This window comes from Candoia aspera, chromosome 5, assembly GCF_035149785.1.
Source record: "Candoia aspera isolate rCanAsp1 chromosome 5, rCanAsp1.hap2, whole genome shotgun sequence".
Lineage (NCBI taxonomy): Eukaryota > Metazoa > Chordata > Lepidosauria > Squamata > Boidae > Candoia > Candoia aspera.
Genome location: NC_086157.1, coordinates 25052851 through 25068631, shown reverse-complemented (window position 1 = coordinate 25068631; position 15781 = coordinate 25052851). Strand labels below are relative to the sequence as shown.

The following is a 15781-nucleotide window of genomic DNA, read 5'->3' as shown; positions in this document are numbered from 1 at the left end:
CTACTTTTTCATGGTAAAATGAAACTGTTTAAATGGTTAAAATAATCACATAATACTAGGAAGACCCATGTTTTGAAGATTACTTTTGCATAACATAATTGCAAATGCCAGAAGTCTGTATAAAAACAATCTGTAGGCCGGTTTCATGTTATAAATATATTCCTTAAAATTACACCTTAAAATGATTATTTACAATCAGCTCATAGGTACTAGGTAGTTTCAAATTTCTGTTTGAAGGGTTAAAAAATAATTATGAATAAATATGCGGTAACTGATGTCGATGTAGTAAATGAATGGCAGTAACGTTTTTTTATGTTTTTTCCCCCCTTGTACATGAACTGCATCTTGGTCCAGTTTTGCTCTTGAATGCCTGGGTCATGACTAAAACCTTTACCAGCTGCATAATCAGCACATAAATTATGCCCAAGGATACATTTTATAACTTTCTAAATGCCATTGAACATTTGGAATTACCTTATATCATGAGTATTGTGAGCACCCTTGTCCCAGATGACTCTGTGTTGGAGTTACAATAGCTTAAGTTGTAGGCATATGAAACATTATTTTAAGTTTGATTTGTTTCCTCTAGAGTCATCATAATTACAGAACTTGCTCTGTAAAAGCACTAGCTGTAATTAGGCTCAGATTCAAAGTGCCTTCAATGCCTGTAGGGTAGTAACTTTTTTTTTAATTATTCAAAGCATTTGTACCTTTTTCTACAGCTGCAAAAAGCTTCTAGAATTACTTAGATTAATAAAAAAAAGTCCCTGCCCCCAGGGTTGTAATTAAAAATGACATCAGCCAAAGTAAAAATATATAGGTGGAAAGAAGGGGCAAAATCATATATCACTGCTTAATTTGTTTCCTCCCTCCTGGCCTTTAGAAAGTCTCTGAAGATTTGATTATTTCATCAAGCCTTGGGGCCAAGGCTGCTGGGATTATCCTTCCAGATGACAAATCAGTTTTATTTGAGTCTTGAATGATAATTCCCATTTTTAAATGATTGTTTACAAGGTACATTTAATTATAGTCTTGATTATTATCCAAATTATGGATATGGAGAGTTTTATACAGTACCACTCAGAGTTAATTGATTGGAGAAGCCTATAAGCCTTGTAAAGAAGAAATAAACAAACAAGGATATTACAACAACCATCTGCAATGTAGCTGAAAGTTCTAGATCTTGTTGTCCCAATTAATATATACTAAAAGAGTTAAAGAAAATACTTCAAATATGAGTTGCTTATATCTGAGTAGATAAGTATATATTTGTATAGTCATGACAAACTTCTAACTTTATGTAAGCTTGCTGTTAGTAAGCAGATGATTCCAGGCAGCAGGGATGAAGATTGAAATTAATGATGCTGATAAAGATGAACTGCAACTTTACACTATAACTTTTATTGCAGTGAGAGAGGAGCATATCATTCTTTTTCTCCGTAGGAGGGCATCTACTTTAGCATACTTCTTCATGAGATACCTTCTCTTCCAGGAAAACAAACTAATGAAGGAAGAGCTTCAGAGTCAAGTGGAATTGCTAAACTCTTTTGAGAAAAAATATAATGATCCTGGCCCTGTGTATGACTGCTTGGTGTGGCATGATGGTGAAACTTGGAGGTAATTTTTTTTCTGTATATTAAAATACTGATTCATTTTTAATTAGACCTTAGCTGTGACAAAGGAGTTAAAGGAAAAAGTAAGTGTAGTGTAACTTCCATGTTTACTGTAGTAGACTTGTTATTACAGTACCTGGCAACTAAGTGCTAGGTGGCATTCTATCCATTGATTCCTTCAGTGAATGAGACAGAACTAAGAAAATGCCTTTCAGAGGGATGATGTTGTGATATTTCTGGGTGCTTTCTGTCCTCTAGAGCAGGGTTCCTCAACCTTGGCAACTCTAAGCTGTGCGGACTTCAACTCCCAGAATTCCCCAGCCAGAATTCCTGGCTGGGAAATTCTGGGAGTTGAAGTCCGCACAGCTTAGAGTTGCCAAGGTTGAAGAACCCTGCTCTGGAGATCTTAGCAAGATGAAAAGATCAAATGCAGGTCCTTTCTTCTTACATAGGACTTCTAAGAAGTGAAGTAGCAGTAGGCTTGCTTGTATTCAGTAGGGGAGTGACAGAAGATGCAGACAGATGTGGATATTTTGCTTGGAACCAGAATGCCATTTGCAAGATAAAGACTTTCCATTTGGTCCTTTCTGTTGTTCTGTTTTCATATTTATGAAAATTGGTAACAGCTGTTTGCTATTCAGAAGTGGAAGATAGCAAGTCATTTGTGTCTCACCTTCCTTTCCTGCTCTCAAAGTAATAGATTGAAGCTGGCTGGGTTTCATTTGTTAATTGTAAGCTTTCCCTGTATCTTGTTTAGTGGTGATATTCCTATGAACACCCTAATTTAAAGATGGTAAAGAGTTCCCCTTTCAATGTTTGTGTGTGGTGTGCTTTGCTGCTTAGTTACAATGTAGGTAGCATATTAGTCTCCTAGATTATTTGCAAGGTTTTTTTTTATCCGCCTTTATTATTTTTATGAATAACTCAAGGAGGCGAGCATACCTAACACTCCTTCCTCCTCCTATTTTCCCCACAACAACAATCGCATAAGATGAGTTGGGCTGAGAGAGAATGACTTGCCCAAAGTCACCCAGCCGGCTTTAATGCTGAAGGCAGGACTAGATCCCACAATCTCTTGGTTTTTGCCTGGTACCTTAACCATTAGACCAAAGTGGCTCTCTTTTTAGTAAATTTGTAAATAAATGTAATATTACATTACATTAGGTTACATTTCTGCAACAAAAAGAAATAGATGCAAGGAAGGAATTGTTCCCCTGTTGGGATTTTTGAATGAGATTAAATTAGTCCAGCCACTAATTTGAGACCAGCAGTTGAAAGTGGATAGAGGAGGGTTTCTCAACCTTAGGAACTTTAAGATGTGTGGACTTCAACTCCCAGAACTGAAGTCCACACATCTTAAAGTTGTCAAGGTTGAGAAACCCTGGGATACATTGCTGAGAAGACTGAGATTTTGTGTATTGACCCTTTGCAATATGTTATACTGGCGTCTTTCTGCATGGCTCAGTATTGCTTTGTGTATTTGGAGAATAATACTATCACATTAGTCCCTTTGGGCAGTTACCACTGGTCACAGAAATGGTATTCTGCATCCTCTGTAGAGTTGTTATCAGTTAAAGTGTGTGTGTGTGTGTGTGTGTGTGTATTCATGTTTTCTGGTTAAAATTTGCCACAGTACATATCTTTAACTTTTAGAAAAGGTAAAGCTGACTATGGTTTAAAAAGTTTGTTCTTTGCATATGAATACTACCTGTATTCAAGGTAGTGATTTTAAAAAATCCATTAAAAAAACTTTTAGAAAAGGGAGCAAAGCATGCTCACCCTAAAAAAATGCTTTTTCCCCCTGCATTTAAGTCATTGATTTTAAAAACACCACAAAAATTAGAACGTTATTAGGGTTTTATTTCGTAATGCTCAAAATAGGGTTTACTTCCAAAGTACAATGAAGCCTAGGGTTCTGTTACTTATTCACTTCAGTTAGTATTTGAATCCAAATAGGGTAGGAGCTAGGGTTGTGATTAAATTAAACATTCACTCTAGGGTTAACTAGTAGCTTTTTTCTGGGTGGGATTAGGTTAAACATGTCATATCCAGTAGATGTGATGACCTGGTAACCTCAGCATCACGTGGGTAATGACACATTACGTAGTAGTAGTGTTAGTAATAATAAAGTTGCATAATGAAACTATTCTGCCTTGAAAGCAATTGAATAAAAATAGAATCTAGAGTTTGATTTAATATATTTGCTAATTCAGATCTGAGTCAAATTTTATGAGGGATTATTACAGACCAGGAGCATATTCATGTTTTAAAGTAGCAGTCATTATTTGCACAGCTAAAATCTGTTTTGAATTCAGTCGTGCAGCTGATTGTGAGGCTTAAAATTGTGAGCAGTTGCACTTCAGTAAACAAGTATGGAAATTGCTATTGCGACTGAATGGCAGACAGCATTCGAAAAAAACATACAATTTCATAAGAAAGGAAAACTGAGAATCATTCTGTCTTTATGCACCTTTTCCACAGAGCTTGTATAGATTCCAATGAAACTGGTGACCTTTCTAATTGCACTGTTCTACGGAACTACAAAGAAGGTCAAGAATATGGATCTTTTGGAACATCAGAAATGTTAAATTACTCTGTCAATATTTACGATGAAGGCAATCTGCTTTCAATTGTGACAAGTGGAGGTAACATTTTTTTTTACAAGATTCTGAATTCTCTCTCTCTATACCCTAAATGTGTAATTTGTCTTAATCTGAAGGCTTCTGTTAAATAAAAGAAAAAACTGTTGTCTTAACTTTTGACTGCAAATCCATATTTGATAATAGGAAAGCACAGTAATGAACTTACAGCACAGCAGTGTTTTGCTGTTAGTAAGCAGATGATTCCAGGCAGCAGGGATGAAGGTTAAGTATCTGGGAAGATTGAAAACATTGCGTTAATTACAGATTGCTCAGGTTGCATAAAATCTTGCATAAGCGAATGTGATATATAATGATTCTTATATAGCCTTATATTTATAAAGCAAACCAAGTTCTTTTTTTAAAGAAAAAGGGGTAACTAAAAAGAAATACAAAGATAAAAAAAGACAAGTGGGGTCCAAACTCTTCGGAAATAGTTTTGTAAGCTATTCCAGCCTGGTGAGTATCAACAAATGTCTTTCAGAGATCCTTAGAAATGACCTTTGTTTGAGCTATGACACACTTCCTCACTGTGTTGTGAAGATCAAACTTTGATAGTGAATACCCAGAATTCTATTCTTTAAATAAGGCAGGACCTCCCACACTCACACCTGATTATCATCCCATTGAATGAAACACCTGACTCTAATTTCCCCTTCAAATGAACTGATAATCCTAGACATTCACACACTTTTTCCACACACAAATATGTAGCTTTGGATCATTTTCCTCAATAAATCAGTGAACAAGTATAATGTTTTTGACTCATTTGTTTAATTGGGTTCTCTTTATCTAGTTCTGGGACTTGTGTGGAGAACAGATCACATTTTAGGTCATATTTATGCAGAAATACTGAAAATTTTAAAAGGGTTCAGAAACTTTTAAACACAATTGTAGGTGGAAATCTCCCTGGAATTGGATGGCCCTTGAACCTAAAGCCATTCCATCTTGCTGTGATTCAGCACATCTAAACCCTGATAGGCACCAGGACAACACTTTGACAACACTTTCTGGCCAGGGGCCCAGTTTAAAATGGCATTTCATCTGCATAATGATGATACCTGATCCATACTGGTAGATGATTTACCCACAGGTTAATGTAGATATTAAATAGAAGAGAAAGCCCTGAGGCATCCCACAACAGAGAGCCCAAGGTCCCAACCTCTCTATATCCCAATTCTTGGAGGCAGTGGAAAAGGATACCATGAGAAATCAAATAACACTAGAAGGTTTACACTCACCTGTTTGGTCATTCATAAGCATGATCGATTTAGCCTCAGGGAAAAGGAGGGTTTAGTGATAATTTCTTTAGGAAGTGGTATATGACCACCTTTATGGTACATTTAGTACCACCCTGGAGACTTTCATCAACAAAGAAGGGAAGCGATCCAGAGTATAAATGGCAGATATATAATATTGATTCAACATTAATCTTTCTCCAGATTTGTGTTAAAATATATTGCACAACAGAACTGCCAGTCACAATTGGTGCAAACTGCTCAGAGAGGCATGAAATGTGGCAAAATTACGGTTTTCGTGGGTCAGGCTGAATAACCACTTTTCATAACAATACACTCATGTTTTTTTTTATGTGAATTCATTTTTTTTCCAGGCGCACATGGAACGCATGTTGCTAGCATAGCTGCTGGGTATTTTCCTGAAGAGCCAGATAGAAATGGTATAGCCCCTGGTGCACAGATACTTGCTATTAAGATTGGCGATACAAGATTAAGCACCATGGAAACTGGGACTGGCCTTATAAGAGCAGTAAGTATTGGCAAAATCACTGCACAGAAAATCTAGTGATAAAAGTACATCTTTATTTATATTTCCTGGATAGTAGTCTAAAATGTTCTCAGGTCATTTGTACACGTCTCTTTTAGAATGTGAATAAATGCAATTCTTAGAATGCCTTCAGAGTTGGCAGTAAATATACACAGCAGTGAGCTAAAACTAATTTTGGGTAGTTGCTATATTAGCAAAGAATGAATGTTTGTGCAAAATAGGAGGGCCAGGTTATTCATCCTGGCATGCCAAATTTTCTCCAGTCAACATGATCAGGGTAAATTTCTTATTTAAACAAGCTCAATCTGGCCTTGTATGAAAAGTCTACCAGAGTGACTTCTGCATATTCATCTAAAGACATGGCCATGGCATGCTGTATTATTAGTTAAAAAGGATCTGTCCTTCTGACTGAAGCTTTCAGGGTCTTGCCTCAGTGATGAGAGAGTTGGATGCATATCTGGTTGGAAACTCTGTGGACATAACTGTCTTTTGTCTTCCTTTCTGTAGTTTGTCTGCAATCCTGCAATAATCATATTATTTTTAACTTTATAAAAATAAAGATACTATTATTTAGTAATTTTAATAAAAGAATTATGTAGGAAAAGTCGAGATATCACAGTTTTGTTTAGTCTGAAATGGCAATGCTATGTAAGGCAGTGCTTGTTAAGAATTACCGGTTATTTGCCAAAGCTCCTATGGCATATTTTCATAATGCTGGCATGAAAGTGTCAGTGGTGCAGCTGCAGTAAGACAATAAAAAAAAAAACCAGATAATGTGATAGAGCAAGCTGAAAGAGTCCCTGTTGGAATGAAATTTATAGAAACTAAACTCTAAGGAATGACCATCAATTGCTAATTACTATCTGCAAGATTAAATGTTGTACAAGTGCATTTTGAAGGAGCTGAGTTTTTGTTTATTTTTTCAAATCCACTTTGTTTAATATCAGTTTGCCATTATGGTGATAGAGCTTTAAGATGGTGTTTTTTAGAAACATCATAGAAGATGCAAGAGGTCTATCACTTTCTAAAAATTCATTTTTTTATTTCTGATAAAATTATCAATTAGCTACAAATAAATGCTGTTCATGCAATGCTGAGCCTTAAACTCTTTTTTTTTTTTTTTTACTTCAATAGATGATAGAAACAATAAAATATAAATGTGATCTTGTCAACTACAGTTATGGGGAGGCAACTCACTGGCCAAATGCTGGGTAAGGAGATTATATATTTATGAGCATTACTTTGTTCTGTACCAGCAGTGGAAAACTAATTTAACCTAAAATAATGAATTAACCAAGAATAGAACTGTTGTATCGTGAATTAGTGAAGCATTCTATTTTCACATCCTAGAAATCATATACAATTGGAGTGACTTTGTGGAGAGTCAATGCTACAGTAGGGAATATCAACAGAACAAATTTCTGGTGGTAAATAGCAGGAGAATGTTGTTGGAGTGAACCAGAGGAGCAGGCTTTATCGCCCTTTTCACTTTTTCATGGGAAGTTTTACTCATTCTATACAATGTTCTGATGCCACAGTGTTGGTTATGATGCTTTTGTGCCAAGAGGAGGGGAATATATTGCAATCCACAAAGGTGGTGATAGCATGAGTAGGTGCAGCTGGTAGGAATCTGTACAGTAAAGGTTGTCTCTGTCATAGATGAAGGAAGAATAAAAGTAAGGAAAAAAATTCTGCTCAGTTTATGATGTATTGTATCTCTTCTAGGAGAATATGTGAAGTTATTAATGAAGCAGTGTGGAAACACAATGTAATTTATGTTTCAAGTGCTGGGAATAATGGTCCTTGCTTATCTACTGTTGGATGCCCAGGGGGAACTACATCTAGTGTGATTGGCAAGTATTTACAATTATGTAATTAGTTTCTTAAGAAATAAAAGGAACTTTAAAATATTTGTTGAGGCTGAAAATAGACTTAAATGATCCACGCGAACTTGTCATTCTTTATTTATCTCCAGCAAGTTTGGGAATGTTTTACAATTTTTCATTAACACCTGTTCCTCTTCATTTAGCTGAACTTTGTAGTCTCAGAAACATAATATCCCATGTCTATTTCCAGATATCTAATGTTCCCTTAAAAATGAGTTATTCTGCAGGGCAGAATACTGATATACAGGATGTTGAAATTCACATATTAAAAGCCAAGCTATTTTATTACCCATCTACTGGAGATAGATGCTTTAAAGCTAAAGTTGGAACAGAGCAGAATTCTGTATAACAGAATAATACAGACTGTTTTATTGGTCTCTTTTCATATGAAGCTTTGCTTTGTCTGACTTTTCTTGAAAGAAATCTGAATCCAGTTTGTGAAAAAGCTCATATCAGATTCATGCAAGAATAAGAAAAAGCTCATATCAGATTCACAGAGTATTTCCTAATTAGAAATCTATACATAATAAATGCCAAAGATAAACCATTAGGGAAGCTAAAAATAACTTGAATGTAATAGGAACTTTTGCCTTCTGTTCTCCAGTATCTAGATTTCAGAGTTTTACTAATTCTGATCTGGAAGTTAATACATAGATGTTGAATAATATCAAATCATTGCTTTATCCTCCATGATTTTATCTAATCCTTTTTGAGAGTTCTCCAAGTCTACAACTATTTACCGGTGAAGTATTTTCAATTTGCGTGAATCTGAATTACTTCATTGGATATTGTTGAATGTGTGCTGCAGTATTTAAAATGTTGGACTTAGATCAGGTAGGGTAAAGTCCATCTTGAGCCCTGGGAACTCATGGATTGATTTTTGGACGATGTCACTATTTCTCATCCCAAACAACATCATGGGTGATATTATTGCAATCAACTGGAAGAGGAATTATATGTGGGCCAGCCTTCTTTACTTCCTGGAGGAAAAATGAGATATAAATCTAATAAATCAATAGTATCTAGCTGGACAAAAATAGATGTAATAATGCTTTCTCCATCTTAGCTAACTATAATGCTCATTTGTAGATTGAGTGATTTGCAAAGCAAGTATTGCATGGATTATGACATAGTGCAGTGATTGTGACTGGACTGGTTAGATTTAGCTTATTAAAAAGCGGAATCCCTGAGTGAATTATTCGTTTGAGTGGAGATTGAACTAATGATATCAAATGAAAAAGGTAGTTTCTAGTATAAATGTGTTGCTGTGTTGGAAGAATTATTTTCTAAAAAGTATTTTATTCTTCAAAATTCCATTGCCAACTTACAGTGATTAGAATTTAACATCACCATAACTGAAATCAATAAAGAGAACTAATGGTAGATCTTGAACTTATGTCAACTAATTCTAAAGGTGTTGGTGCTTATGTGTCACCCGACATGATGGTTGCTGAATACTCATTACGAGAGAAATTACCTGCAAATCAGTATACATGGTCATCTCGAGGACCAAGGTAAGTGATTAACTAATCCATGATCTCATGAGTTAAATCCTGGTGTTTGTATAATCCATTTAGAAATTACATTTTCATGTATGAAAAGATAACTTGAAAGTGCAACTTAGCTTTCTAACATCAGGAAAGACTTTCTAACTTCTGAAAAAAGGAACTGATTTTCAAGAATTAGAACATAAATACTTCAGAAACTATAATTACTGCAAGGTGAATATGAATAGGAAAGTTTTAGGGTTTTTTTTTAAATACAAGTCTGCCTTAATTTATGTTTTCTTTCACCTTGCAGCTGCCTCAGTGTTTCAAAGTGGGATACTTACATTCTGTATGTAAAAACTGCATATATTAAAAAGAAGAGGGTATAAATCTATGTTACTAGGATTTTTACTATGTTATTTTCAGTATTATAGAAAGGATTGCAAAAGCAATGTTAAGCATATCTGCACAATAAATTAGGAAAGATGCCCACAAAAATTTCAAAGTGATGATGAAACGTTTAACAAGCTTAAGAGAAGAAGAATAACAAACTGAAAGAGAAGTAAACGTTGATCTGATGGAGACATGAGTGAACTAAATAATATTATTAAATAAGAATAGCTTGTTAATCTTTCATAATTTAACCAACAACTACAAGGTTGGACTGACTCCCTCTATACCCCCCCTTTCAGATAATTTATTAAGAGGTTCAAGAGCATAATAATAGGTCTTGTTGTTTATTCGTTTAGTCACTTCCGACTCTTCGTGACTTCATGGACCAGCCCACGCCAGAGCTTCCTGTCGGTCGTCAACACCCCCAGCTCCCCCAGGGATGAATCCGTCACCTCTAGAATATCATCCATCCACCTTGCCCTTGGTCGGCCCCTCTTCCTTTTGCCCTCCACTCTCCCTAGCATCAGCATCTTCTCCAGGGTGTCCTGTCTTCTCATTATGTGGCCAAAGTATTTCAGTTTTGCCTTTAATATCGTTCCCTCAAGTGAGCAGTCTGGCTTTATTTCCTGGAGGATGGACTGGTTTGATCTTCTTGCAGTCCAAGGCACTCTCAGAATTTTCCTCCAACACCACAGTTCAAAAGCATCGATCTTCCTTCTCTCAGCCTTCCTTATGGTCCAGCTCTCGCAGCCATATGTTACTACGGGGAACACCATTGCTTTAACTATGCGGACCTTTCTTGTCAGTGTGATGTCTCTGCTCTTAACTATTTTATCAAGATTGGTCATTGCTCTTCTCCCGAGGATTAAGCGTCTTCTGATTTCCTGACTGCAGTCAGCATCTGCAGTAATCTTCGCACCTAGAAATACAAAGTCTTTCACTGCTTCTACATTTTCTCCCTCTATTTGCCAGTTATCAATCAAGCTGGTTGCCATAATCTTTGTTTTTTTGAGGTTTAGCTGCAAGCCAGCTTTTGCACTTTCTTCTTTCACCTTGATCATAAGGCTCCTCAGTTCCTCTTCACTTTCAGCCATCAAAGTGGTATCATCTGCATATCTGAGATTGTTAATGTTTCTTCCAGCGACTTTAACTCCAGCCTTGGATTCCTCAAGGCCAGCATGTCGCGTGATGTGTTCTGCGTACAAGTTGAATAGGTAGGGTGAGAGTATACAGCCCTGCCATACTCCTTTCCCAATCTTAAACCAGTCCGTTGTTCCGTGGTCTGTTCTTACTGTTGCTACTTGGTTGTTATACAGATTCTTCAGGAGGCAGACAAGATGACTTGGTATCCCCATACCGCTAAGAACTTGCCACAATTTGTTCTGGTCCACACAGTCAAAGGCTTTAGAATAGTCAATAAAACAGAAATAGATGTTTTTCTGAAACTCCCTGGCTTTTTCCATTATCCATCGGATATTGGCAATTTGGTCCCTAGTTCCTCTGCCTTTTCTAAACCCAGCTTGTACATCTGGCAATTCTCGCTCCATGAATTTCTGAAGTCTACCTTGCAGGATCTTGAGCATTACCTTAGTGGCATGTGAGATGAGTGCCACTGTTCGATAGTTTGAACATTCTTTAGTGTTTCCCTTTTTTGGTATGGGGATATAAGTTGATTTTTTCCCGTCTGATGGCCATTCTTGTGTTTTCCAAATTTGCTGGCATATAGCATGCATTACCTTGACAGCATCATCTTGCAAGATTTTGAACAGTTCAGCTGTGATGCCATCGTCTCCTGCTGCCTTGTCATTAGCCATGCTTCTTAAGGCCCATTCAACCTCACTCTTCAGGATGTCTGGCTCTAGCTCACTGACCACACCGTGAAAGCTATCCCCAGTATTGTTATCCTTCCTATACAGGTCTTCTGTATATTCTTGCCACCTTTTCTTGATCTCTTCTTCTTCTGTTAGGTCCTTGCCATCTTTGTTTTTGATCATACCCATTTTGGCCTGGAAATAGTAGGTCTTACTTGAGCAAAAAAAGTTCCAGAGGATAGAGAGCAATAAGATTATATTTTGATGTCTTCCAGTAATGAGCACATGCATCTATCTGTAAGTGTTGAACAGTACTGTGTTAAACATACGCATTTGATCAACAATCTAAAAACATATGATAGTTGTTCACATAGCTTGATAGAATATTTGCAGAAGACTAACTCCTGAAGTTGTTACAAGCACACCTGAGTAAGTTCCTAACTGATAGATATTCATCCATATAAATTTGTGAGACATGTTGAACTTAGGAATGAGTTAGATTTAATGTATTTAAGATCCAGCCTTCTGTTTAAAAAAGATGCTGTTACTATAGGCAAAAAGGAATATTTTATGATACTGTGTCTATATAATTCCAAAGGAAAACTTAATAAATAGCCTAGGAAAAAAATAGATCAATTGTTGCTATTCTGATATTTCTATATTAATTTCAGTACTGATGGAGCACTGGGAGTGAGTATCAGTGCACCTGGCGGTGCTATTGCCTCTGTCCCTAACTGGACATTACGTGGGACACAACTCATGAATGGCACATCAATGTCTTCGCCTAATGCTTGTGGTGGCATTGCTTTAGTACTGTCAGGTAAAATGGAATGCTGCTCTCCTTTTAAAACAAATTGTATTTTGTTGACTGAGAAACTGATGATTCAGAATTATCTGATTGACTTTCTTCTGTTACAGGACTTAAAGCTAATGGTGTACATTACACTGTTCATTCAGTCAGAAGAGCATTAGAAAATACAGCAGTGAAGGTGGAAAACATACATGTATTTGCTCAAGGGCATGGTATTATTCAGGTAATTAATTTGGCGTTGAAAGAACAAATTCCCATATATACAAGGTATTTTTAAACTATTGGTTGAAAAAAAATGCGACTTTTTTTAATGACTGTATTCATTAAAGTATTTGATGTTCTCTACTTCTCCTCCCCCCCGCCCCCCCCATATTTTTTAGTCATATCAGGCTGTTTCCTGCTTTGTTTTGAAATAGTTGTAATGATCACCTAACAGCTAGCTTATTAGCACTGAAATTTCTAAATGAATCATAATTTTAAGCACTTTTTAAAATTTGAACTGGGTAAATACAAGAACTGCCAAATATATAGTTGTCATATGCTATTGCTGTAAAGGTTTCGTTATTAGGATTTTTTTTTCCTATGTTATTCGAACAGAAACAGAGTATTTAGTTTGGGATAAAAAAATTAAAATTTGTTGAAGTAGGAAAGCTTTGAGTTATTTCTTAAGAGATTATTGGGACCTTCTGCCCAAGCTGGAGGGAATCTTGTTCCGTGGGACTATTATACTAACTATTGTCAGTACCATTTCTAGGCAGACATAAACATGAGTTTCATACTGAAGATACTCTTGATGAATTTTGATGTAAGCTCATTCCTTTTTATGTACTTATTTTTCTCTAGGTTGATAAAGCCTATGACTACCTCATTCAGAATAAATCATTTGTTAACAACATAGGCTTTACTGTTACTGTTGGTAACAACCGTGGAATCTACCTCAGAGATCCTGTTCAAGTAGCTGCACCTTCAGACCATGGTGTTGGAGTAGAACCCTTCTTTCCTGAGAATACAGGTAAAAATGAGCTATTTGCAGTAAATGTGTATTTATTTATTTATTTTCTATAGATAGGTACTGGGAAGATATGGGAGTCACTGCTATGAGATGGGCCTCTCTATAAACCGTTTAAATGAATAAATAAGATGAAAAATACATAGAGATAAATAAATAAATGGTGCCACAAAGTAAGAATTTAAAACATGTTAATATTTTGTATTTCACTTAGGTTATTGTAGCGGCCTGTTGAGTGGGTTACCAGAGATCTTAATCTTCTTTCTGATTAATGATGTTAATAGTATTTTGGACCTTCCTTATTTTACTCTGATCTTTTGTTATCACCAGTCGTTGCATTGGCAGGTTATCAGTCTTAAGCTGTTGCAAACCATTTGAAAAACCTGTAGGCAGCTCATAAGCACATGTACAGGTAGTCCTCACTTACCGACCACTCATTCAGCAACCATTCAAACTCATGATGGTGCTGCAAATAGAGATCCTCAATCCTGTTGTGGCATCCCTGTGGTTGCATGATCACGATTTGATTGCTTGGCAGCTGGCTCACATTTACAATGGTCACAGCATCCTGCAGTCTCATGATCCCTATTTGCAACCTTCACAGCCAGCTTCCAACAAGCAAAGTCATTGGGGAAGCTGGCGGGAAGTTGCAGGTCGTGGTCACATGATATCGTGCTTAATGACCCGCGGTGATTCACTTAACAACGAGACTGGAAGTGACGCGAGACAGCACAGTCACGTGACATCACATTTAATTACTGCGCTATCTAGCGATGGAGTTGCTGGTCCCCATTGCAGTCAGTAAGTGAGGACTACCTGTATTTGATCTGTTTCCTGGGCCAGGGTTGATTGGTGTTCCTGTGGATTAGAATAGGCATATCATGGTGGAACACCTTTTCTTTGGTTCTTTCATACTGACTCCCAATGAATAATGCTTCAGGGTAGAGCTCTTAAAGGTTAAAAATGTACAAAAATCATTTTTTCTTTCCCCCTATGAAGCTAATTTTTTTTTAATCTATTAACGCATAGGTATTGATACTGTATATTATGGCCTTTTTAGTCTAAAGGCTTCTTTTCTCATATTGTGATTTTATAATTGATTGCAGTATGTTATAATGTTATTGCTGCTTTTATTCTTTGCATTACACATAGTTATAGATGCCTGGTTTAAACTGATGAATTAAAATTCTAAACTTGCATGTTCTTGTTTCAGAAAATAATGACAGGATATTGCTCCAGCTTCATTTAGCTCTAACATCAAATGCTTCTTGGGTTCAGTGTCCTACTCACCTGGAGCTCATGAATCAATGCAGACATATTAACATTCGTGTGGACCCACGTGGCCTACGAGAAGGAGTTCATTATACAGAGGTATTGGCTTTGGTTTTCTTAGGCCTTAACTTGAAAGGTCCATTGAAGAGGTATAGGCATTATAGACAGGACTTTATGTTCTCATCAGTAGTATCCCTGTCACACTACCTCTTCCTATACATCAAAGATGTAGTAGGCATTACTGTTACCTGTCTCAGACAAACTTGAATCAGTTGGTGGTGGGATTGTGGGGTAGAGGTAGGGCTGAGAAAATAGCCTTTTTCACTATTTTACACTGTTGTAGTAGAGGGGAAAAATGGAAAATATGGGTTAAGGAAACTTTCTGAATAAATTGAACTAATAATTCCTTGGACAGTTTGCTAGATAAAGTTATTTGCTTACAGTGAAAATTAAAATGAATTGAAAAAACTTTCTCAGTATATTTAAACTGAGTGTATGCTTAATGTATAGATTAGAGTTTCAGCAAACCATTAATATGTAAACACTTATATGTGTCTTTAAAAGACTGAAAGACTAAACGTATTGACCATTTGTGTTCATTTCACTGTTTTAGGTGTGTGGTTATGAAATAACAATGCCCAATGCAGGACCTTTGTTCAGAGTTCCTGTAACTCTTGTTATACCAGCAAGGTACATGGACTTTTACTCTTTTAAATTTTTTAAGCAAGGTTTATGGGGAGATTTGCTTTCTATTTCTGTTGATTGATATACATTCCAAACAACAATGGTAAACAGAAATAAAATCTTATCTACAGTATATATGTTGCAGCAGTGAGAGCCATAGATAAGAGAAGGGTAGATAGAAGATCACAGTGGATATTACACTTGGATAAGTGATACTCCTGAATATATATTTTTTTTAATTTCAGTAGGAATAACTTGCGGTTAAAAGTGCTCAGCAATCATGTTTTCAGGGGTGGCCAGCCAGTTGCTTTGGGAAAGCAGTTGTTTGTCTCAATATTTGATATTCTGTAGTAGAAGGGAAACTCTTAGGTTCATGCAGTTCTGTGAGCAT

General features: G+C 36.3%; 1 protein-coding gene across 3 annotated transcripts in view; it reads left to right on the top strand.

Moving 5' to 3' along the window:
* TPP2 (tripeptidyl peptidase 2) overlaps positions 1 to 15781 on the top strand; it is a 46812-nt gene that overhangs the window by 8488 nt on the left and 22543 nt on the right. For all 3 annotated transcript variants that reach the window (XM_063304701.1, XM_063304702.1, XM_063304703.1), the window contains exons 5-15: positions 1493 to 1617; positions 4095 to 4258; positions 5865 to 6019; positions 7172 to 7248; positions 7763 to 7890; positions 9338 to 9437; positions 12286 to 12434; positions 12533 to 12648; positions 13269 to 13437; positions 14648 to 14805; positions 15320 to 15396. In XM_063304701.1, coding sequence (XP_063160771.1) covers positions 1493 to 1617; positions 4095 to 4258; positions 5865 to 6019; positions 7172 to 7248; positions 7763 to 7890; positions 9338 to 9437; positions 12286 to 12434; positions 12533 to 12648; positions 13269 to 13437; positions 14648 to 14805; positions 15320 to 15396 — 1418 coding nt within the window. The remainder of the gene's footprint in view (positions 1 to 1492; positions 1618 to 4094; positions 4259 to 5864; positions 6020 to 7171; positions 7249 to 7762; positions 7891 to 9337; positions 9438 to 12285; positions 12435 to 12532; positions 12649 to 13268; positions 13438 to 14647; positions 14806 to 15319; positions 15397 to 15781) is intronic.